The sequence below is a fragment of the Carassius gibelio genome, chromosome A6, assembly GCF_023724105.1.
Source record: "Carassius gibelio isolate Cgi1373 ecotype wild population from Czech Republic chromosome A6, carGib1.2-hapl.c, whole genome shotgun sequence".
In the NCBI taxonomy this organism is placed as follows: Eukaryota; Metazoa; Chordata; class Actinopteri; order Cypriniformes; family Cyprinidae; genus Carassius; species Carassius gibelio.
Window position 1 is genome coordinate 17,562,570 of NC_068376.1, and position 25,792 is coordinate 17,588,361.

Sequence of the window (25,792 nt, forward strand, 5' to 3'; positions counted from 1 at the left end):
CTTTCAACTCACTCTCGCGGTACTTTGATGTCAAATACCGATTGATCTGTGCAGCGCCACTTCAAGTCGAACACACCTTATGAAATATAAAATGACATAAGTGTGGGGATGGGCGCATTCTTTGAAAATGTGTGCATTATTTTTTCCATAACTAATTAATTAGAGTGACGCTTTAAATTGACAGCCCTAGTTTAAACTTTTTATGCAATTTACCAGATAGAAAAAGCTAATCAAGGTTTTACACCACCTTTTTACGGTCTTGGGGCTCCAGGCTCTTTGGAGGGCCCCTCATCACTAAATTATGAGATAATGTAAGATGCAGTGTTGGTCATCTTACTTGAAAAAAGTAATTAGTTATAGTTACAAATTACAAATTACTTCACCCAAAATGTAATTGAGTTAGTAACTCAGTTACCACGTTGTAAAAGTAATTAGTTACTCAGCAAAGTAACTGTGACATTATTTTTTATGTTCTATAACGCTATTACGTCCTATAACATCTTTAATATGTAAGATGCTGATTAACTGATTGAAGAATAAAAACACTAAGTATTTTAGAAAATGTTGAATTTATTTGAACTCAATAGATTGCAGCTTGCCATATGATATGCATAGAAATAAAAACATATAAAAAAATAAATATTGAAAATAAAATTCAAGTACAAAATTAAGACAAACTAATTTAAACTTTAAGAAAAGAAACAAAGGGAAACCTGGCCATTAGTGCAAATCTCTGTAACTGTGTATTAGGCCTAAAGTTACTGCACAATAAACAGAACACTATCCAACTCTTATGGTGCGTTCACACCAGATGCAAATAGAACATCTGGCACGAGTGATTTCAATGTTAAGTCAATGCAAAGGCACGAATAGACAACCTCCGAAAATCGGCGAAACACATTTTTAAATAAACCGCATATTTGAGTTTAAAACAACTACATTCTCGCATGAAATACTTTTAAAACTACATTACATGACACGATAACAGTAATATTTAGAAAATTATCTGAATAAAAATGGTGGTTGAAAATGCCACGTGAACTCAACTGGCGGAAGCCTCCATGTAGCGAATTCGCTTTGTTGTGAAGTTAATTTCACGCGCGAATTAAGCGTATGAACTCAAAATGTTCAAGCGTCCAACTACGCGCGAATAGCGCAAGTTATACGTGCAAGTCGCGTCTGGTTTGAACACAGCATTAAATATTCAGTACAGTAACATGTTAGCATGTGTTGATGTGAGGCGGTTCATAAGATTTGAGTTGCTTGAGGCAGACGTATATAAAGTCTTTTTTCCTGGGCATACCGTGCATGCTACAGAAACATTCTTGCCTTTAATTTCCGGTACTTCCAGATCGAGAACGCCATTATCACTGATGCCGTCTTGTATTTAGTTTAGTGGTTGTCAGGGCGTGCAGTGAGACAGCGTGAGCAGGGTACCGCCCACCCAGCCAATCATCATCGGATTTGCAACGGCGTCAGGCAGCTGATGTGTAGCCACTAGCCAAAGCATGACACCTCGCGCTTTATTCAACCAAATTTTAGTAACGTGACACTTTACATTCTCAGTAAAGATAACGGCGTTGCAACGATGGGAAAAGTAATTAATTAGATTACTCCATTACTAAAAATTAAACTCCATTAGTATGCCGTTATACTTAAACGCCGTTACTCCCAACACTGGTAAGAAGATCAGTTGAAGAAGCCTAATGATTCAATGAGACATTCACAAAGAACCCTTTACTTCAATCCTGAATGAATCAGCCATTTGAAAGAATCAAACCAATGAATAAATGACTCGATGATTTAATCATTAAGACATTTAACACCACCTACTGGCAGTTTTATTTTATTATCTAGAGTATATTTTCATTAAATAAATAATTTAATATTTTCATAGTAGTAATAAGAAAATTAAGAAAATTAATTATTAAAGTTATAGTTCACCCAACCAAAAATGACAATTCTGTCATCTTTTACTCACATGGTCAAAAAGAGTATTTGTAATAAAATTTTATCAAACTAAATATTTCTTGCTGAACCTACTTTTTGTAATCTCTTTTTGATGCTTTGCACAACGACTTTAAATTAACTTTTCAGAGTAATTTCTCCAAATTTATATGCGATCAATTAGATTAATTAATCACCACATCATGTAATTTATTAGATAAAATTAAATCGCTTACCAGCCCTAATATATATATATATATGTGTGTGTGTGTGTGTGTGTGTATGTGTGGACGTGTGTGTGTGTCTGTGTGTGTGTGTGTGTGTGTGGTGTGTGTATATATATGGTTATAAGTTTTAAAATATACAGGCACAAGTATACCAACCTGTAATACTGTCATCTATTTGCATTAGTTTATACTTGTATTATATAAATACATTTACAATTAAATAAATATAAATGTATGCCTTTAGCAGATGATTTTATCCAAAGCGACTTACAGTGCATTCAGGCTAACAGTTTTTACCTAACGTGTTCCCTGGGATTTGAACCCACAACCAAATTATATACATAATTTGTCTTTACTTGCATGTTTTTCAGCTTATTAAGCATAATCATTACATAATGTAAGCATCTAAATGCACTCCATATGTGATGATGACCTTTCCCCAACAGTTTTGAGACATTTACTTGAACTTACAGGCTGTTAGGTTGTTTATAATATCTGTTTAAGATCGTGTATGTGACTCTGCCCAGTGATTATGAAACTGTTCTAGCTCTGTGGAGAGTCCAGTGCAGAGATTTCCTGTCAGGCTCAAAGGGACATAATAAACTACTATTGCCTAAATGGATGCTTTTGTTTCATATTGTTTGCAGAGGTTGACATTTGATTACTAAAAGAATTTCCGCTCTGTATTATATGAACTCTTCCAATCAAATGTATTTAATATTCAAATGTAGAGTTCAAAACCACAGGAGGCCTTTTGTCAGTGGAACATCTTGAATCATATTAAATATGACTTATCTCATCCTATTTTCTAAAACGAGTGCCCAGAACTGCCTGAGTGTAGAGAGAAGAGATAGTTTTTTAATGTGTGTGGAAGGAGATAGTCGCATTACTCCTTGCCCGATTGCCTTTCATTGTGCAAGTGCATTGAAGCCCTTAAAAAGAAGACAATTACTATGTCTCGCTGACTTTGACTATGACACGAATGAATGAAACTGACCGAATGTAACAAAGGGCTGGGGGACACAGACCTGCTCTCGCCGACGGACTTCCTTCAGGATCTGTATCAGAATCAGATTCAGAACTAGCTTTATTCACCAGGTGTGCGCAAACACACTAGGAATTTGTTGTGTTTTTTTTTTTTTTATCATGAAGAGAGCCAAAGGGGGACGTTTCTCACGTTTGTTCAGACTCAAAGAATACGCAGAGAGTAGAAAGAGGTTGAGAGAGGAACTTCTCTCTTTGTAGCGATGGGGTTTTTCCCTCTGTGCTGTACAATCTCGTCCACCACCCACCCACCCCCCTCCCATCCGCCCTCTCAGTTTGAAATGAAAAGTTAACAGATTTACCCATGCCCTCAAGCCCGGCATGCTCGCTCCTAATCTATTCTAATGTGTCAAAAAGCCTTTCCTTGGAGTTACAGACAAATTACACACTCAAGTTGTTTGTTAAAGTCACTCTGAATCATGAGTTTTAGTGGAAAAGTAAGTTTAGTAAGTAAAAGACTGTTCAGAGATTCTACAGTAGCTGGACTACTGGTTTACTTCACACATAACAGCACAGTTAATTCAGATGAATTAACATTGAGTAAGTTTGTTTGCAATATCCATATTAGGTTGGGTTAAGGTTAAAAAAATTTTTTTTTTATGTACTTTAATGTAGGTAATGTTAATGTCCAGTTGTTACCATGAACAGAGGTGTTACTGGGAGCTTTGAACAAAAGTGTTCCAGATCAGCCAAGAAATTGAGATTTACTTAAAAGGATAATTCACCCAGAAATGAACATATGTTTATTATTTTGTCACCCTCAAGGTGCAGCCACACTTACAGTTGCTTGGCAACATTTCTAGGGTGAAGTCCATTAATTTAAATAGGAATCTGCGCAATTGGGAGTTTTCGTTTAGGAGCTAAATTTTATAGTTTTTGATGTTTTGTTTTTACTAAAGATGTTTAATATCAGACTTTCACAGTTATCATGGCCAAAAGAATTTGCAAAAAAAATAAAAAAATAAAATATTACTGCTATAAAAGAGATTGCTATCCCCCAACTGCTCTACTTGTGACTATTTTTTTTGTGTGAGCTTTAGCTCGTCATGTCCTTCAACATGACGAGCTATCTCCTTTTTTCCCAGTTTATGATGGAAACCAGCGTCAAGGTGCAATACTGCCACCTACTATGTTGTGTGTCAACCAGATATTACCATATGTGTAGCATTAACAGAAAATAATTTTTAAACATAACAGTTATCATCAGTACCAGTATATTGTGATACCATATTTTTTTTATTTTGAAAGTTTTCATTTTCATTGTATGGCAAAAAAAGTGTGCATATTTCCTTGTTTATTATACGGCTGACAAGGTTACAATCATGTCACTTTGCAGAACTTTAGAAGTTCATTTTAATATGAAATTGGAAGATCCTGATCACCCAGAAACTATGAGCAGATGTGCATATTTCATGGGTACATTCACAAAGTTTAAAACAGAACTTTCTTAATTTGTTTGCACAAGGAAATCTGTGATGTGCCATTCCATACAAATCTTCTCCTACCCATGATTTCACCCTCAAATAAAGGAGTGATTTCCTCTTCTTTAATCTAATGGGTGTAAAATTTGCTGTGACAATATAATTATTTTTAGGGTCCTATTTGCATTTCCAGCACTCTCCTAAATGTTAGGGTTTAAGGTCTTTATAGATAAATTAATAATATCAAGTATTTAAAATAGCATGAAACATTTAAATTGAGTAATTTCACTTCCTGAAGGGCACGTTTAGGGTATTTTACATTTGCATGCAGACAGATACATCAGCCCTAATCACTGAGACGGAAGTTGTAGTTACAAGTGTGAAATGTTTCATGAGGTCTTTTTCGAGTCTGTCTTACTTTTGTGTCTCAAAGCCTGAGGTATCATTGTTAAGATGATAAAACTCGCATCATCTTTCATTTTTCCTCATTTTGAAAGTCACGGCTCAAGCACATTAAGATGACTCAAATACAGCGTGTCCTTCATTAACACAATCGTATCCATAAGATTTTTTTCCCCTGCTGTTAAATGTAAAGATGGAATGTGACCAAGAGCTTGAGTTACCACTCATCTGAATTTGCTCTGCTAGGTTAATAAAGCTCTGTGATTGGTTACCTTGATTGGTCATCGCATGAGCTTTCACCCAAACCTCTTCCTGACTTTTTCAATAGAGCTGTAAGCCGTAATGACAAGCCATATTTATGTCTTTAAAGAAGATACCTCTGCCTCAGGCATGTAGGTTCAGTCTCTTCATCATTCGATAGAGACAGTAATTGATTTCTCATTTTCTGTCTTAAGGCAATAACCTAAAAAGAAAAGCAGAGCTTAATGACAGCTAGTTTGTAGGTCATTAGAGAACACTGGTGATCTATTTGAAACAGACTATTAGACTTTGATTTTGTAATATGCAATTGAAAATGCCACAGTCACCTTTATGGAGTCATTTACTTCTGCCCTCTACTTTAGCTATATAGTATATGTACAGATGATTATACAATTATCAGCCAATGTATACTATTTCATGTTTTTGTTAGGCAATACATAGTCTTGCGAAGCCAGACTGATGGCTGAAGTTCTGGAATCCATGGGAGCTTTCATTGGCCAAGGCCCATGAGGCTGTTTGACCGACATTTAAAAAAAAAATCACAGTTCGTTTCATTCAGCGTCACGTTTGGGGAAATGGAAACGTCGCCACAATAACAGACCAGTGTGTAAAACTCTTTGACGTATTTGAAAGATTCTATGCCGCAAACTTTAAATATTTCACATAGTTTTGAAAATCCAGCGTTTAGTTGATCCTGATAAGCGCTCATAGTCACAGTTGTAAACACGACGGTCGTTAAAATAGGGCCGTTAATTAGATTGTTAAAATAGGGCCCTTTGTGTTAAGTTGACAATTCGTATTGTTAATTTTCAGAATAGAGGGAAGTATTTGAACAATTTTATCTTCATTTCATTTATCATTAATTGAACATGCATACATATCTGTACTGACATTTCAAAATTCTGATTTGTTTGTAAATTTTTGTGATGATAATCAATAATCATGTATATATAATTTATATTCACACTGTCACTTCTGTTTTCATAAAAAATATTAATAAATACAATTTATAGTAAATTAAATGTTATATTTTACAACCATTAATTATGATTTTAGTTTTTAATGGATAAGCAAAATGGATAAGTAGCAAAATGGAAAAGTAGCATGAATATTTTCAGATTGTGTCAGAATTATATATAAAATATTAAATAGTTATTATAAGCCCTGTAGAATAAACTATGCTGCGTTTCCACCAAAATTACCCGGAACAATTGTACCAGGACCTTTTTTCCCCAGGAACTATTTCCCCCCCCAATCCGGTTGCTTTCTGCATTTCCACCATGCTCTAAAGTACCGTGAGGATTAGGCAAATAGTCGGGTGACTTCAATACAAAGTACGCAAATTTAGCACTTGCATCCTCGATAGTTTGGACTTTCCCAAGTTCGACTTGGGAGTGTGAACTCCCACAGACTGGATGACGCAAGTCCAGTAATTCTGCAAACAGCAGCGTACTTGATAGCACTAGTCAGCTCGCCTTGTCTACTGCAATTTACAATAAGACAAAATAGGATATCAAATACCACTGTCTCCTTTCATTTTCATTTAAACATGTTAATCAGCCAACCTTGGCTCAGTGCCCAAGTCCCGCCCCTGAAAGTTCCAAACATTTGAAAAAGTACTACCTCGCGAGCAGGGACTTTCTGAGGGCCATTTTATTTACTCAAACTTTATATAGACCCTGGTTCCTGCAGTGGAAATACACGAAGTACCAGCCCAAAGTCCCTAGTTCCTGGGTAAAGTTCCAGCGGTGGAAACGCGGCTCTATACTATACTAATTTACTAATTTACAAAAACACATTTACCTTAAAACAAATCTATAGGAATTGTGTACATTGCAGTCTGACTTTTTGCCTTCTAAAAGTATGTGAAAATATCTGTCACCACATTTGTTTAAGAAGTTGGTTTTAACCATACTGTATTCTTGGTTTAAAAAATGTATTTCTGACCCGCTTACTTCAGCAAGCCACCTTAACCATGATTCCCATCTAAAGTGCATGATGCAACAGTGTATTCCCTCGCTCAACCAAACACTTTGAATTCATGAAGAGATGGGCATCACCACAAGATTAAAACATTCTTATACACACATTCACTTCACAGACGTGTTTAAAACGTGCAGTTCTGCTTGAGGCAATGATGTGCTATCATGAAGTGTATTACTGAATGTTTCATCATGAAATTAAAGTTTCTTTGGTCTTCATTTAGCTGGTTAGTTATGACAGAACAGTCTTGTATAGATTAATAAAATCAGCCAAATATTATAGAATGGAAGTATCTCTTTGGTCTTTTAATGCAATCAGACAAACACCAAACGCTCTACAGCTAGGATTTATTTTGATCTTTGATGGTTGTCACGGGGTTTGTGCTTATTTGAATTTTCAATAATCGTTTTACATCTACAAAAATCAAGTCTGTCCTCAGGCTCTGTAACACAGCTATTGTTGGACACTGAATAGATTTCTCTGCATAGAGCTACAGAGCCAAAGCACCCAGGAAACCGAAGAAACAAATCTTTCTGATTTTGCCTCCATCCCATGCGGCCCGCTAGCATCAGCACAATTGTCTTTATCCTCGTCCGGCTGCTCATCACTTCTCTCTCTAGATCAAAATAATTTATATCCTCCTGTTGACTCTAAATCTCAAAGCTTTATTAGCCATAGTTTACGAGTGGATGTGGTCTGGGCACGACTAACTGATGGTTGTTGCACTTGCCCTGTGGATTGATCTGGCTGCATAATTACTGTACTTGCGCTGTGAGATGCGGGATTATTCAATTGTGGTGTTCTGAAGGTTCTACATGTTCATTAAGACCCCCTGATGTTCATTAGGACCACCTCTTATTGTAACATGTCCATCCCATGATTAATGACCATTAGCCAGTTGCCAGGCTGTGATACATAGTGGTTTAATGGTTTGGGCTGTTGAATAACTTGATGTCAATCAAGGCTTGGCAAAATTCATGACTTAGTAATTGAAACTGAATTAGCCGTTCCCCACAGGAAACTGAATTAGCATTGATTTGAACTAATAGGAAGTAGAATACTGTACTGAAAATTTAAGATTTAATAAAAAATAACAATAATAATAATAAAATCAAATCAAGAAGTAATGCAATTGTGGTAAATTAAGTGATTTTTCAACCTGGTCAATAAAGCCTATAAAACCTTTGAACTTTAAGACTTTTTAAGGTGTATTTATTCATTTATTTATTTATCTGACTATCTTTCAGAAAATCTTTCAATTCAGCATTCAAAGTTTGCGTTGATAAACTTCAAATGTTCTGTTATATATGTATATCAAGAAAGATAAACATTTTGTTTGATATTCAAAACAATTAATAATAAAAAAAAAATGCATGCAAATTTATGCTAATGTGGTTGAATTTCAGTTCTTTTTATTTCTGCTTCTTCAAATGTAAAAATCAGTGAATTGTCTGTGTCCATCATGCAGCAATATTAAACAGTTTTCTTTCGTCCAGTGGACAAAAAATCGTAAATTGGATTTCTAATTTAATATTTATTTCTTACAGAATTCCTCAAGCCCAGCTGCGACAGGCTCCAACGCCCCTGTTACAGGCTATCGGCGCATGGTCATCCCACCTCAACCCCCTCTAACCGCCACTAAGAAATCCACCCCAAAACCACAGACCCCTCCAACCGTCCCTCCTCCGGCTTCATCTTCTCCACGGCCCCAATACCAGCCTGCTCCCCAGCCTGTCCCAGCGTCCTACACCACCGCCTCTACTCCTAGCCAGCCCACCTTCAATGTTCAGGTCAGGGCCGCCCAGCCTGGGCCCCAGCAGCAGCCGGTCCGCGGTCCAGCCCAGGTACAGTACATGCCGGCTCAACCCAGAGGCCCTGATTTTGCATACGGGCCTCCGCAGCCAGGATTCTGCCCAGCACCGTCTGGAGGCTACCAGGACCAGCACTATGGTGGAGCTCCTGCTTATGGAGGTCATAACACATGGAGAGCTGAGCCTAGTCACCATGCTGCTCCTCCACCCAGCCAAGGGTTCCAGCCCGCTCCCCCGAAAAAAACCTACATCACTGATCCTCCTGCCAGCCTGACACCCTTCGGCGGTGGCCATCCTGCTCCTCATAAGGTAAAGGCCACATCTACAGTATGTTCAAACAAAACAGTAGAACAAACAAAAACAGATGGAGGAACAAATCTCTGAAAAGCTTACTTAGAAAAGCAACCGGCTCTATAATCAGTTCTCTCTTTTTATTGAGTTTATGAAATTATATTCTCTGCAATACTTTTTTAAAGCACAGAAACGCAAATTGAATTATTTTAATATGGCATGCAATCTTTGTGTCACCAAATGAAAACAAATGTCCTTTAAATGATAAAATTGTCATATAATCGGCTGCTAGCTGTGAATAACTGTAATAACTATCATATTTTCTGTAAAAAAAAAACACAGAGATCATTATTCAGGTATTGAATCTGTAGGCCACAAGGAACAAAAAACAAAGAGAATTTAAAGAATTAAAGAAAAAAAAGGTACAAGATTAAAAAAAAAATTCAATATTCAACCTTATAAAACAGAAAAAAACACTTTTAGCATACTTTTAACAAGAGAGCTTATTACGGAAATAGTATACTTTAAAAGAATATTCTTAAGTGCTTGCTTGGTTAAAAGGGTCATATGATAAGATTTCAAGTTTTCCTTTCTCTTTGGAGTGTTACAAGCTTACTGCATAAAGAAGATCTGTAAAGTTGCAAAGACTACAGTCACAAACCCAAAGAGATATTCTTTATCAAAGTTAAGACTCATCCACACCCTCCTAAGACACCTTGTTTAAACACGCCCCCACATGTCTATGTCACTGTGTGGGAAGATTAGCATAACACCGGCCAAATGTTCACGCAAAGAAAGAAGGCACAACTAGAATCAGTGGTTAAGTTGTATTTACAACACTGTTCCAGAACAGTTCAACCCAAATATTCAGATGTGTGCTGCACATTTTATGGAGGACTGATTCCTGATCCTGGGAAAGAAATTTACAATGCCAGCTGTTCATATGACTCCTTTAAAGTGTACTGCAGAATGTACTAACAAACATTTATACTGAACTAAAATATACTTAAATATCATCATTTATATTTAAACATATATATATATTTAAATAGTTATGTAATTACACTTTTTAATGTTGAAGTTGCAATTTAGTACATTTAAAATATATTAACTTTAAATGTAACATTCAGTAACGCATAATAGTTAAGCCCAAGTCGATCAATAATCAAGTAGACGACTTTGCATGTGCTTTTGTATGTTAATCAACACATTAAAATAAATCTACTTCTTTAAAGTAAGAAAGAAAATTATTGAAAACATAATGATTTGAAATTATTAATCATTAGGTGCACTTTTTATAAGTGTGATCAAGTCTGTTTTAAATACACTTAAATGGCCTTTTATTTAATTAACATTATTTTATCTGCAAGTACAGTTTTTGTTGAAGTTGAAGTACACTGCACAAGTGCTCAGTTTTATCCTAGAGCAGACTTGATAATGGAAAGGTACACACAAGCACATGGCTGTCCTTATTCTGTGCACAATGAAAAATTCATGAAAATATTTTGAAAGTGTGTGTCTATGTTTGTGCTGTTTGTGTGCGTGTATGTATGAATAATACATTTGTGGTAATTAATTATCTGTGTTCATGTCCTATGATTGTGTGTTTAAGCTAGCTTGTGTATTTTATGATTTATTGATTGTGCATGAGAGACAGAGAGCATTTTTAAAGGCTGGTTACCACACAAAACATGCTCCTATTTTAAATTAAACCTTGAATCTTTACACAGTCATAACAGCTGTGTTAACGTCACAGAAACATACTAGGATAATGAAGCTCAACTTTTCCTTTTACAATAATGTGTGTGTGCGTACAGTATGTGTGTGACTCATAAGTGTGTATACTACTTAGTGTTTGTGATTTAATTGCTTCAGTGGCAATACAACAGGGAGTTTCTTTGCATCCTTCATCGAAATCTTCTGAAAAAAAAAAAAATGTAACCTTTATGATGAATTTTTAAAGCCGCTTCTCTGTAGGGCTTTACACATTCTTGAATATATTTGTCTGAATAGAAACTGAATCTTTATCTTATCTCACCTCACACATTCACACATCTCTCTCCCTTTCTTTTATTTCTCTCTCACTTTCACTCTCTCTACTCTTAGTATGTCTTCATATTTGACATCTAGTTCTAACTTATTTTTTATTGATAGAGGAAAGAGGATCGTGATATAATTTTTTAGCAACAATGTGGAAATGTCACTGTTTTTGAAATCTTTAAATTTAGAGCCGTACAATTAGTAGAGAGATGCTGCATAAACACATTAGATTTTTTACTTGATTTTACTTTAGATCTAACAAGCCATGAATAAAATAATAATAAAAAAAGTAACTGTAATTTTTATCCATGCAGTCAATTTTATACACTGCAAACAAAAATGATAATTTTACCTTGTATGGTCTGCCATGTGTCTACATATGTGTTAATGAAAAGCACTTTTACCTTTCTCATTGGGGTTTTAAGGTAATATTTAATAGTGATATTTAAGAAAAATATCTTAATATGAAGTAAATATTTTCCAGTTAATAATTAATCATTTATTTTTTATTTAGCACAATGATATATAAAAGCCAGTTGTTCTGATGATCTGTGATCATCACATTTTTTTTCTCATACAGTGTAAATGAGTCTTGATACACAAAACATATAGCTCTCTTTTTGCTGTAGGAAGGGCATCCCTTGAAAGGGGAACATCAAATAGTATTTAGGATTCAACACATATTTTCTTAAAGGTTCTTAGGTTTAAAATCGAGCTCCTTGCTTTAAAACTGTGCATATCTTAGCATCTGGCTTTCTGAAATTCAACCAGGCAAGAGAACATCGGTCAAAACTTGAGAACAAACAAGGTGTTGACACCGAATGCCACATGGCAGTTCCCATCTTATCGCTGGTCTTCCCCCTCGGCAGAACTTCTAGGTCACTACCTTGGAGTCCTCTGCAAAAAGACAGCTTGAGGCGCATGCGAATCACTTTCTCTTTTTAAAATTCCCAAGAATATCTGGTAATGTCTTTCACAATCAGCCCAAGGATGTAAAACATCCAGTCCAATTATAGTGATGCAATATGCTGTTATTAATATATAAGAGTGATGGGATGATAAGTGGCAGGCGCTTGGGATGTGTCTTTTGCCTTCTGTTGTTGTAGGTCCTTCCTGGTCCACACAGATTCTAGTGGCCTTTTAACCAGAAATCATTTCGGAGACTGGTTTATTTATTGTGAAGCAGAAAATATGCAGCGCTTTGCAAAAGAAATGCCACACTCAATAACGTAATGCCATTCAAAAATTCAAAAGGACAAATATTATTATGGAAAAAGGACTGTTTTTTGGAGTTGCCTCAGAGAACCATTAAACTGATTCATTTTCTACTGGCTGCTCCAGTGAGATGGCTATTGCGGTCTCTGCACACACACTCTCCATAGCCACAATCTGGGGAAAAGAACACACACTTGAGCCCGCACTAATTCAAGGATTTTATGCACTAGTACAAACAACTGCAGCCCCAGCCTTTGGGAATAGCTCATCAAGGACTGTGTTTAACTAAACACAAAATAAATACCACATTGTAGGGAGCAGCCTCATGAATTAAGAAAACAAATTAACATTATTCGAAACACAAGTACATTATGCTGTGAGATGGCAGCTCTAGTCCCAAAATAGTGCATCAAAAAGCAAAAAGATGATGTTTTACAGGTCTTCCAATTTCTCTTTGAACATTTGAACACATCTTTGATCTTGTATGATGAGGAATTATCCCATGGATCTTAGTAATCGTAGGTATTTTAATAAAGGCTACTATGTTTTCATACTGTACTTTTGCATAGACACCAAATAGACAAACATACACAATATAATTACAAATTCTTTTGTACACACAATATTTTCAATACGTTTTAGGTGATTGCTACAAAAGATGTTGAGCACTAGAACTTGAACACTAAAGAACCTTAAAAGAAATCCTTTCCCTTTGAAGGCATGCACAGTTAGAAAACACAACAGTGCGATGACCTCTCTCACAGCACAATGCATTTGATCCTGATGTTTTCCAACTCAGCTGATTCCTTCGTTTTAATGAGAAGCTTTTCCTGCCCTTTTAGCCGTAATCTGTTTATTTTCCTTTTCGTCAGTATTGCCACACTTTGATCTTGAATCTCTGAATGGAACGGCGGAATAGTATAAAAGCCAGATTAAAGTAAAAGCCAAAGCTGTCAACTTTGTCTTTACCGATGTCAATCTGTCCAGATGTCATGTCAGGACTTTTCCATAACCCTGCACACAATGCAAAACCGAGTCCGCAAACTAATCTGATGCATAAATAATCTCAGATATCAACCAAATAATAGATGGCTTAAGAGCAACAAGCAATGGCCATTTCCTGGCCACGGTTCATCGAGAGGTCTGTGTTTTTATATTTGCTTCCATTTGCTCTGAAGGGGATCTTTTGCTTTGTGTCTCGTCGCAGCGATCATTAAATGTAATTGAGAACTGTCACGGAGGGTCAATGTCATTATGCGTCTGTAATCACTTCCCGTCCAGTTGTCCTCGTCGCTTTGTGCTGATTGGCTGAGCTCCTCAGGATCTCGTCTCTGATTGGTTTGTGTCTTTGGTATTAGAAGTAAGGTGTAAAAATGAAGGCTTTTCACATCAACGCAACTCAAGGACACTTAATTAAGCAAATCTGCCAGCGAACGATTGATCTCGTTTTTCGAATGGAGGGGGAATTTCATGGCAGCTGGTTCATTTAGCGATTTCTTCAACTCTCTCCTTCTTTTATGATCTTCCTCTCCTCCTCTTTCTCTTGCCGCATCTCTCTCTCTCTCTCTCTCTCTCTCTCTAAATTGGGGAAAGGCTAAGCTGGATGATAGCTTGTGTTATTGCTGAGCTTGAGTGACAATTGACAGGGGAAGGATTATTTTCAACTGCTCAACCCCTACAGGCGGCTAAAGCCCCCTAGAAGGTCAGTGATGGTTTCAGCTGACAAATATGCAGCTTTCGTATGTTTGACGTTATGCTCCCCCACCCCTCTCTCTCTTGTTCTCTGCTTTTGGTGGAGGTCGTTTTCTTTGACTCACATATCAACATTTCCATGGGTCCTCGTCAACACCTGCTCAAAATAACTCATTTCAGGACAACATTAAGGGGCTCGCTGACCTCACAAACTCTTTATTCATTCCCCTTTTGGCATTATTCCTATTGTGGCTTGGCCCATTACCAACATGTCAGGCCCTTTTTGGTTTTATACATGGATTATCGTTCACATTTAATATTAAACATGATTAATCTTTGAAATGAATGCAAATGAAAATTAATCTTAACTGCTGAAAACGAACACTTTTATTCATCGAGGATGCATTAAGATAATCAAAAGTGATGCAAAAACGTTCTACTCATCAAAAATTCATGGTTTCAACAAAAATATTAAGCAGCACAACAAAAACAAGAGTTTTTTATTAATTTTTTTAGCAGCAAATCCACATAGAATGATTTCTAATGGATCGTGTTAGAAGATTGGTTAACTCCCGATAAATCGGCTTTGCCATCAATGAATTACATTTTTCTAAAATATATTAAAACAGGAAAAAAAAGTTATTTATATTGTAATAATATTTTTAAATACTACTAATTGTATTAAATGCAGCATAAGAGAGCATAAGAGAACTCTTTAAAACATCTAAAAATCCCCAAACTTTTTAACAGTATATTGTAAATGCTGAATAATTAAATATTTGGTTGTACTGAGAAAAAAAAAATTGTGGAAAAGTTTTGCATATAACTCTGGTTTGGAGTTAAATAAAAGGGCCTTTGAGCTTACAGTTGCCTTGTCTGACCTCTGTCATTTTAACTAAACGGTGGACGGATAGTGATAGCAGGGTATCTAGGTGTGTGTTACAGAGGTTGTACAGTAGGTTCCCTTCAGTGCTGTAAACATTACATAAAGCCATGTTTAACAAACCCCAATTAAACAAACCTGAACTAGTCAATCAAGGTGTTACTAGGGATACTAGAAACTTCCAGGCAAGTGTGTTGAGGCAAGTTGGAGCTAAACTCTGCTGAACACCAGCCCTCCAAGTCTGAGTTTGGAGACCCCTGACATATTGCACAACATTCACTGCAAAAGAAATCATCTGCTTTCACTCTCCTCACAATCACATGCAAGTTATCACACATTTTACTGATGCTGAGAATCCTTTATTATTTAGCATTTTCGTATACACTACCATTCAAATTTTGAGTGCTGATAAGATTTTGTTGTTGTCGTTTTGAGTCTTTCAAAAGGCAGTATTTGATAAATTTACAGTAAAACAAGTGATATTGTGAAATTTTATTACAATTTTCTTTTTAAAAACCTTTTTAAAATGTCATGTTATTCCTGTGAAAGCTAAGATGAATTTTCATCAGTCATTACTCCAGTCTTCAGTTACTTATTCTTCAGAAATCATTGTAATATATTATCTGTATAATAGCTTTAATACATACTGTGTATAATGTTAATTATCATATTATCATTGCATTTCCTTTCTGAAAGTTGTAAATAATTTTAGATAGTTATCCATACAATATATCAATTAATGAGGAGCAAAGCCTGCTGTGATGACAGAGCACACAGCAGGAAGTGAAAACAGAGCAGCCAGTGTTTCAGTTGTTTTACACAAGTGGATTTCCTCTGCCCTGTGCACGCTCACACACACACACACACACACACACACACACACACACACACAGAGAGAGAGTTTAATCTGTTCCTGGAGAGTAACTTCTCTTGTCAGTGTCAGCTGCCAGCAAACTGAATCAGCTCTCAGCGTTCCAAATAGTGCTGAACTCTCGCAGCTCTGTTGTCCCTCATCAAGAATTTTGAAGATTTTGTTTGGAACAAAAAACTCTAATATAAGAAACAGAGGCAGAGTAAGTAACTAAAGATAAACAGGCCATGCTGACAAACAGAAATATGATTTTTTACATTCTAGAAACATAGATGCTCTTGGACCTGGCATGGCTCACTTTGAGCATTGGAAGCTCAAAGGGTCTAGTTCTTGACAATGGCATCCAATGCTTGTGACCTTATTCTTTATTCACTTGTGAATTTGGAGAGTGACAAGCCATTAAATTTGATTGACAACAGGGTCGGTGTAGTTTCAGAGGTTCTGTCAATGGGACAACAACCTTCCCTTCCAACCTTTCAGTTCTATATTAAAGGGGGGCTGAAATGCTATTTCATGCATACTGAGTTTTTACACTGTTAAAGAGTTGGATTGGATTCCCATGATAAACATGGGCAAAGTTTCAAAAATTAAGTTTTACGTTTGGAGGAGTATTTCTGTTCCAAAAATACTCCTTCCGGTTTGCCACAAGTTTCGGAAAGTTTTTTTCGAGTATGGGTCTGTGTGACGTTAGATGGAGCGGAATTAAGTGCTTAAGGGCACTTCTCCCGGAAGAGTGCGCGCTCCCGTATAGCACAGCACTGAGAGCACAACAGACATTCACTGATCAGAGCGAGAGCGTCGCGAAATGTCACAAAAGGAGTGTTTTTGGTTGCCAGGGCAAGACAACCCTGCACAGATTACCAAAGAAAAAACAGCATTAAGTGGATAGAGTTTATTTTTACAGTGTTTTTGTTTGTTCCCTGCATTTCGAAGATGCTTGTTTTACAAACAAGGCCCAGTTTGACGACGGATTTGCGTATCGTTTATTTCTTAAGGATGCAATCCCAACGAAAAAGGGTCACGATCGTGTGTTGGAACCGCAGGCGGTGAGTAAAACTGCTTAAAATATCTCTGCCTCCATGTTAGTGCGTCCCCTCCCATGCCGGAGACCCGGGTACGAGCCCCGCTCGGAGCGAGTCGTTGCTGCTGCTGCTCTCGTTCAGTTTCAGCCTCGGGATCTGATTCTGGATCATAAATAAACGGCTGAATCTGACTGTAAGCCATGGTTTGTTTTGGATGATGGTTTTTCCCTCATGGTAATGTCATAGTTTCCACATGCTCTCAACGCAAAAGCCTACTGGCGCTCGTGATTCTTTAGCTCCGCCCACACGTCACGCCTCCAGCGGGTCATGTTTTTCCGGGAAAAATTGGTACAGACTATCTTTCTCTTATGAATATAATAAAACTAAAGACTTTTTGGAGTTATGAAGGATGCAGTACTACTCTATAGGTACTCAAGATTAACAGGATATTGAGTGAAAACGAGCATTTCACCCCCCCCCCCCTTTAACAGAAGAAGAAAACATTCATATTTACATTTACAGTAGATTCTGGCCATTAAAAAAATAGATGAGGGCTTCCTAAGCTGTGCACTATTTCTGATCTTGTGTATCGTTTTAGGGGTCTTCTCAAAAGAAGAACATTGAATGATAACAACCTAAAAAGGAAACTTAAGTTTGCATAAATTATTTGGTCAGCAATTCGGCATTGTTTGGGAAAACATGAAAATCTTTTTTTTTTTTCAGTTTAAGAAAAACTCAAAATGGAAACCAAACTGACACTTTCAGGGAGACAAGATAACATTTAAAGGTCAACTTTGTTTGTATAATCAGTTTTTCCTAAAAAAAAAAAAAAAACTAACAGAAGCAGCTATCTAAATTATCTTTGCACTATGAGTTAGTGTAGATTTAGTATCACGCAGGGCTCACAGTAAGGGAGGTGGGTTTTTTTTTTTTTGCTGTTCAAGTCAGTCATGTAGTTTTGGTTTTTACTTGCCCTAGCACATTTTATTGGCCTCACTATAAAATAATAATCAGTTTTTATTTATTTATTATTATTTGATAGAAATTATATTTAGATTTTTTCATTAAATGTTATCTTTTTTTAAATTTTTGTTCTTCACAGAAACATTTTTAATAATTTGTTATATATATTTAAACTTTCTACATAATAAAATTACAATAAATAATAAGAATTGATTATATTTTTCTTCTGCATTTTTGTTCTACATTTTGTTCTACAAATGATTTTGTTCTTTTTTACCCAGGAAGTGAACCCATGACATTGGCGTTGTTGGTTTTATGCTGTACACGAACAGGTATTACATAATGACAGATTATTACAAACCATATATGGTTTATATAAGCCTAACTTTAAATTAACTAGAGTTCAAAAGTCTGTTTGCAGACATTTTACTGACACCTTCTCACCTTGTCAGTGTTGAGACAGAATTCCCTTACTCTCATTTAGCTGATCTCTCTGGTTAATGATACTCATACTCAAACCTGTTGACAGGTGATCAATCACATTTTTTGGCACTGCATTTGTGAGATCTAAAATTGGTTGGTCACTGATGTAGCTGTGGGCCTGCACAGTTGGTCTGTAGTTGCTAAATGTTTGAAAGTGTAAAGGTTAAATGGCCAATTTGACAGGATGCTGGAAGGATGTCTATGAATCAGGTTTCACTTCTACCCCAACTTTCTCCCCTCACCCTATGGTGTGCAGCTCTGAAGACCCCCAACATCCTACTACATCCCATCCATGTCCTGATCCAGTCCACATTTATACTAGTAATACTAAACTGTAAAAGTTTGCATATCATGTCCTTGTAAATCTCAAATATCCGTTTCATTATGTAATCACCAAACACTTTGTAATGTCAATCACAAGTGCATGTGTGTGTGTGTTTATATAATTAATCTTTCTATTTTTCAGACAATGTATTTATTTATTATAATCAGCATCTGGTCTGGACTGGATGCTGAAAATTCAGTAAAATAACTCATATATCTCAATTTATTTAGAACTTTGAATAGTAGTGTATACTCTTTCAGTTTTCCCATCAACACGTTTAATGGCTTGATATTCTGCTGTAGGTTCACTTGTTTTTATCTTTGCTCGGCTCCATCTGGGCTCCTCGGAGGGAACTTGAGGTCAGTGTCTGCACTGGCTAAGCATGGATGTTTAGTAGAGGAACCAAACTGCTGACATCAGTACTGCTGCTTTCATTTGTCGGAGTGGGCTCTCTGTATATCAGGCGGGCCGAGCCCTGCGCTGGCTGTTAATAATAAAGCACTGACACTCTACTGCTCCACGGTCCTAGAGCGAGCACTGCCGGTGCAGTAAATTACAGCTCAGATCAATACTTCTCCGTCTCTTTCTGAGAGAGAGAGAGAACGTTGCTCTGCCAATCAATCTGCATCTATATTGCGTGGTTTGTTTGTCAGCAATTTCAGTATGGAACACAATGGGACTTGTAATCAGTTATATTATTACATACCGTTTGTTGTAGCCAAGTACATACTCTGAGGAGCCAAGGAATCGCTATTGTTAAGTCGAGTTTAAATGAGATTGAGAGAAGCTTGTTCATTTAGTCCTGTCAGTCACCCCCGGCCCGGAGTTTAAAGTGAGCTTTCACAGTATGAGGCCAAACTAGAGATCTAGGATTCAAGTTTTAATTTATAAATGGAATTTCTCTTTGCTAGTAAGCTAGTAATATAATTTGTTATGGAAGGATCATTTTATTAATTTATAAAAATGCAGTGTAGTAGCATTTTCACTTTGAATCTTACTATGGATATTTACCATCCTCCTGTGATTTGCGCTGTTATTCACCAGGATCTTCGTTACTTACCTTTATAACTCTCAACATTTCCTTGGAAATGGAATCTTTATTCCATATTCTCATTGATTGATTGATTGAGTGATTGGTTGATTTTTCAAATGCCTTTCATATATAGATTTTATTGTTTTGCCCTTGTCCAAGACCCAGACTTTCAAGCTTAAAATGTGAAAATTAATCAGAAAAGGATTATTATAAAAATGTATGATAATTTAAACTAGTATATTAATCATAATCAATATAATAATACAAAAATCATATTTATTGTTTCCAATTATTTATATCAGTTATATAAATTTTGTTTCATTTTCATCCTTATATATTATATACCTTATATATATATATATATATATATATATATATATATATATATATATATATATATATATATATATATATATATATATATATATAGGTAACAAAATAGTGCTTATGAAAAAAACTTTACACAAATAATGAAATCAGACTGTAATTAATGAAACTGTGTAGTTGTTTATTACGCTCCTCACCAGTGTTTAAATATATAACTGCACAGGAAGATGTGTTTAGAGACTATGTTTAGTGATTTTAGGATTTTTTTTTTTGATGAATAGAAAGCATTTAATAATAAACAGCATTCGTTTGGAATGGGATATTTGTAACATCTTTTTATATGTGTCACTTTTGATCAATTCAGTGTACCCCTGCTGTGTGAAAAGTGTGTCTCAAGAAAGTTTCCATTCTAGAGGAAGAAAAGTGCCCAATATATCCTTTTGGCCTCTTGCCCGTGTCATCAAGATTGTTGTGTTTGGGTGTCTGGGTTTACTGTATGCTACTGTACTATCCTCCCTGCATAACAGCGACCCCTGCTGAGCGGCATCTCTTACAGCAGGCTGTCACTCTCCAGCACTCATCATGCTCTAGTTCCCCTCTGTGCTGAACCGCACTGTTTTAACCCTCAGTCTCCCATCATATTCTGTGTGTGTGTGTGTGTACAGGTGAACACACGTAGACAGGAAGCATCGTGCTCATAGTTGGGTGTTTTGTCTGTGGAGCAGATAATTTGGCGTGCTGGTGTTTGGACAGAAGATAACCTTCAGACCTTCATTCAGATCATCTGTCATTTTCCCAGAGTTTGTTGTCAGTCGATGGGAAGGACTGACTCCTCTTCATGCCGCGCAAATGATAGGGAGTCCAAACCAGAGAATCACAAGGAGGAAGTGCAGGAGAGAGCCAGGACACTGATTTTTAGGTGCGAACCTGTGTAGTTGTTCATTACGCTCCCTGCCAGTGTTTAAATTTAAATAAATGGCACCTTTACAAGAACAACATAATGACCAGCAATTACAGCCGCGTTGAAAGAGCACAAGAGGATGTGTTTAAAGACAATGTTTATGATTTTGTGTGTGTAATGCTAGGTAAAAAAGAACAGCTAACTGTCATGATGAACATCTCTTATAACCCATACGCTACTTCTCCGTGTCTCTCCCTCTTCCTCTAGCTGGCTTTCTTCTTCTAGGGCCGCTCTTTGCACTTCAGATTTGCTCTTATCTGTTAGCATGGAGATGTGTCAGTTCCCAAAACCTGACCTACTTTTAAACACACACACGCTCACCTCCGTCATGCAGCGAGAGAAGCATCATATATTACAGGTTACATACGTCAAGGTGAAAAGTGATTTTCTGGGAGCAGAGCGTTTTCACATGCTGTTCGTGTCAGTGCGGACTTCCAATAGTGGAAGCTCCTTGATCTTTCTTTTTAATTATTATCAATGCCATGTTTTCTCGGTTCATACAGCTCTCCATCATTACGGTTTCTTTCTTCAGACTTGCCTGTTGTGTTTTTCCTTCTTTTTAATTAGAGCTGAAAACAGCATGACCCATTTTATTCAGAGGCAAATGTATATTTTCTGCGTGTAAGTGTGTTTGTGTTTGTATATCTGTGTTTGCTAGCTTCTCTGTAGTTGGCCTTGAGCTGGTTTTTGCCTCTGTTGTTTTTTCTTTGCTTTCTCCCGCTCTGCAGTAAGCAGACTGTCCTTTGCAGGTGTATTTTATTTATTTATTTTTGCGCATATTCACTTAATGCCACATACCATAGAATATGACAGATATCTGTGGTATGTTCGCACTCCACATTTCCATATACCACACACACACACCATACTATGGTTCCAAGTATTCTAAACAAGGTCAGAATGGGAACTAAAATGCCAAAATAATTGCAAATCTGCAGAATACTTGCCTTTAATATTACTTTAATGCATTCAAATCTTTTAAGACATTTTTATGCATTGAAAAGGAGTACACTGAAAAATTATTTGGTATAGAAACAATTTTTACTCAGAAACTGATAGTAAATTTCAGAAATATTTACAAAGTAATGGCAAGTAACACATTAAATTAAACATGAAATTTGGAAGTAGAAAGACTGGAATAACATTTTCTGGTAAACATACTCCAATAATCTTTGAAAAGAGTGTATACCATAAAGAAAAAAAAAAAAAATAATAATAATAATAATAATAATAAACTAGTTTAAAATATATTTGTATTCTTGTTGCTTTCATGGGATTTTGAAAAAAAAAAGGTTTTTACTTTTTAGTAAAATAATAATTATTAATTATAATTAATATAAATGAGTATAAATAATAATAATTATTGTTTTCAAGGTACATTTTTCTTGCACGTCAAAATAAATATAGTGTAAACTGTCATGAATTATTAATCATGAATATTCTGAATAAATAAATAATCATTATTTAAGAAATGCCATGTTTTTGGGAAGTCATACCACATGTCATTTTACAAACTGAGGTAACCTTCCCTTTATTAAAAGGTCAAATTATTTGACGTTTTATGAGCTTTATTGACCTTGACACACAGTTATGAGTGTCTACAGGGGTCTTTTTCCTTCAATTTATTTATGTATTTATTTATTTATGTGGTGCAAACAGCAAGCAAAGAATAATAATAAATAACTAATGATAATCATAAAAATGTATAAATCATTTATTTTTCTTAGAAAGTAAATGTGAAGTATTAAAGTATTGTATGTGTGAACTGCATTAGAAGCATTTCATAGTTTAATTTAACCATCATTGTGATCTACCATGTTAAGTCCTTACATTTGCTCTCATTGTTTAGGTAAAAAAATAAATAAGGCCCCAGGTCCCTTAAATTGTCAGAATACTCCATTTAACCTGATATTATATAATTGTTGAATTATAATTGTTCCTACTCGAGGAGTGTGTGTCTTGTTCAGTCTCTCATCCACTGTTTGTCTGTTTGTCATATTAACATCCATGATCGTGTTAAACGCCAGGCATGAGCAAACAGAATGAAGGTGGCACCCATCATTATTCTAAAGTCACCTCTTAATCCTCACTCAAATGGGTTACAGTGAGAGCTGAAGGCATTTTTCTGCCCTCATGTACCATGACAGAAGGGGACATTTTACATGTAAGTGTAGAATTTCTTTGTAAAGATATAAGGCATCAAACGGTTGCTCACAGTGATACACTGAGTATAAGTTTTTTGTCAAATTGAATCAATAAAAGAAACCAAGATGTTTCATTTTAGTTGTCCGCAGAATAATCTCCCCTTTCGCTTTTTCTAAAGGGTGCTGGCAACCCCAAATACTAGCAGAAGGTATAAAGTTCCCAAAAAACTTTTGTTGCAGATTTTCTTTTCCTGCTTCTAAATATTCTGTCATGGAGAGCTAGGGAATGAGAGATAAGGACTGGGAAATGCCGAAACTGATGTTCAGCTGAGGGTAAAGGCAGTTTGGTGCAGTAGGTGGGGGTTTGGGGTTGGTGTTTAGTCCATGGCCCCACTGAGCGTGCTCCCTGTGGGGGGCACCAGGTGAACACACACCAGCAATGTGGTGTGTAATGGCTCCTGACAGAATGCCGATAACCCAGCATGAGAGTCGAGGTTTATAGCCTCTGACTGAGTCTTCTCCTCATCCTTCCCTCCTTTCCTCCACCTGTGCCCCCCTCTGGCACATCACCAAGTCGTTATACATCCCCTTTCTACCTCTGCTCACATCTAAACAGACATTATTCTATCAGACCTTCCATTTAGAGGGATTTTTCTCAGTTGAACATATATTATTAGCTGATTACATCTTAGTTAAGCACATTAAAGGGATAGGTCACTCAAAAATGTTAATTCTGTCATTATTTGCTCACTCTCGAGTAATATACTCTTTTCCAGACCCATATTTTTTGTCTTTTATTTGCAAAACACTAAATATTTTATTTAAGAATCTTTTATGTTATAATAGTCAATAGGGTCCAAAAGTTTTAAGCTCCAGGAAAGGAGGATGTAAAGGTAGTATAAAGTAATTCATACTGTATAACTGTAAGTGGTTTAATCCAAGTCTTCTGAAGTTAATCACTTTGTTTATTAAACATGACAAAAATCAAACTACCTTTCAAAATGTTGGGGTGATTCAAGTTTTTAATGTAGTCTCCAATGTTCAACAATGTTCAATATATTTGGGGGGGGGGTAACTAAATAAAAACAATTTATATTTTAATATTAAAATGTCATTTATTTCTGTGAGGCCAAGCTAAATTCAAAATTCAAGATTCTTTAATTAACAAAGTTAGACCTTTTTTTGCAACATTATAAATGTCTTTACTGTCACTTTTGATCAATGTAATGCATCTTTGCTAAATAAAAGTACTTATTTCTTTAAAAAAATTAAATAATAGAATGATATTTTAAGTGATTAAGAGCCTTAATCAAATATGGCAACACATCATTAATATCAAACCACAATGGTTTTTGCATGCTGACATCATAATTAGGTTAATAATTAAGTTGACAAACAAGAACCAATGAGGTTAAATGTTATTGACACAGTAAATGAAAGAACTTTTTCTTTGAAATATACTAAAGAAGGTGTGCCATGGTATTGTCAGAGTGAAGAGAATGTGTTCATAACTGATTAATCAACAAAAAGATTATGTCAGCTTTTATTAATGGGGGGATTAGTGGGTTGCCAAAGGAAACATTAATTGAGTAACTACCTAGTCTTTAGATTACAGTCATTGTCCAATAAAAGCCAGGGAAATCACATCTTTCAGAGGCACATGAACATCACAATCATTTGTTCCTTTCGGAAGAAGAAGAGGAAATGACTCTTTAGGGAATCATTTTTTTTATGGGAGAACAGTGACCTCACGCTCGCAGAAATGCAAACCCTAACCATGTTTTTGAAAGACCAGCACAGAGCGCTTTGAGCTTGTGACAGATGTGCTTTATAAGTGAGTATTTCATCAGAGTTGCGGTGCTGTGATTCTATATTCAGTAAAATTTTGTTCAGAAGTGTTTACAGTTCTGTTGTTCTGTTTATCACTCTCTCTTGCACTCCCGTCTTGATTTTAAATCAACTCACAACATGAAAGAATGGCCATTTTAACTAAACCGTTAGGGTGAGCGTTACTTTTGTGTGTTGTACTTCAATGCAAAAATGTGTCTTTCACTTACCTTCTGCAATCCAGTTTCAGCCGCCAATAAATGCAATGGCATTTCAGTTACTGGCCCCAATTATATGCACACAATTTTCTGTTTAAGGTCCACATTCTGGTTGAGCCTTTATTCAGAAAAATCTGCCGCTATTGAAATATTCAGCATATTTTTCATATAATTAATTTTTTTCAGCTTTTTAGTAATATTGGACTGTAATTGAATCAACTCATTCATACTCATGCATGTCTGTAACAGTTTGCAGATATTTAATTGTAAAATTCCATGCAATCCAAAACACATTTCTTCAATAGCTTGATTTTTTTTTTTCACAATAGTCTATAACTAATCTGTACTACCCAGGATTACATTTTTTTTTTTTTTTATTAATTAATTAATATTTTAATCCT

At 35.9% G+C, this 25,792-nt stretch overlaps 1 protein-coding gene across 1 annotated transcript in view; it reads left to right on the top strand.

Annotated features, from left to right (window-relative positions):
- LOC128015111 (lipoma-preferred partner homolog) overlaps window positions 1–25,792 on the top strand; it is a 92,989-nt gene that overhangs the window by 16,513 nt on the left and 50,684 nt on the right. Inside the window, exon 2 of the mRNA XM_052598802.1 lies at window positions 8,833–9,405. Coding sequence (XP_052454762.1) covers window positions 8,833–9,405 — 573 coding nt within the window. The remainder of the gene's footprint in view (window positions 1–8,832; window positions 9,406–25,792) is intronic.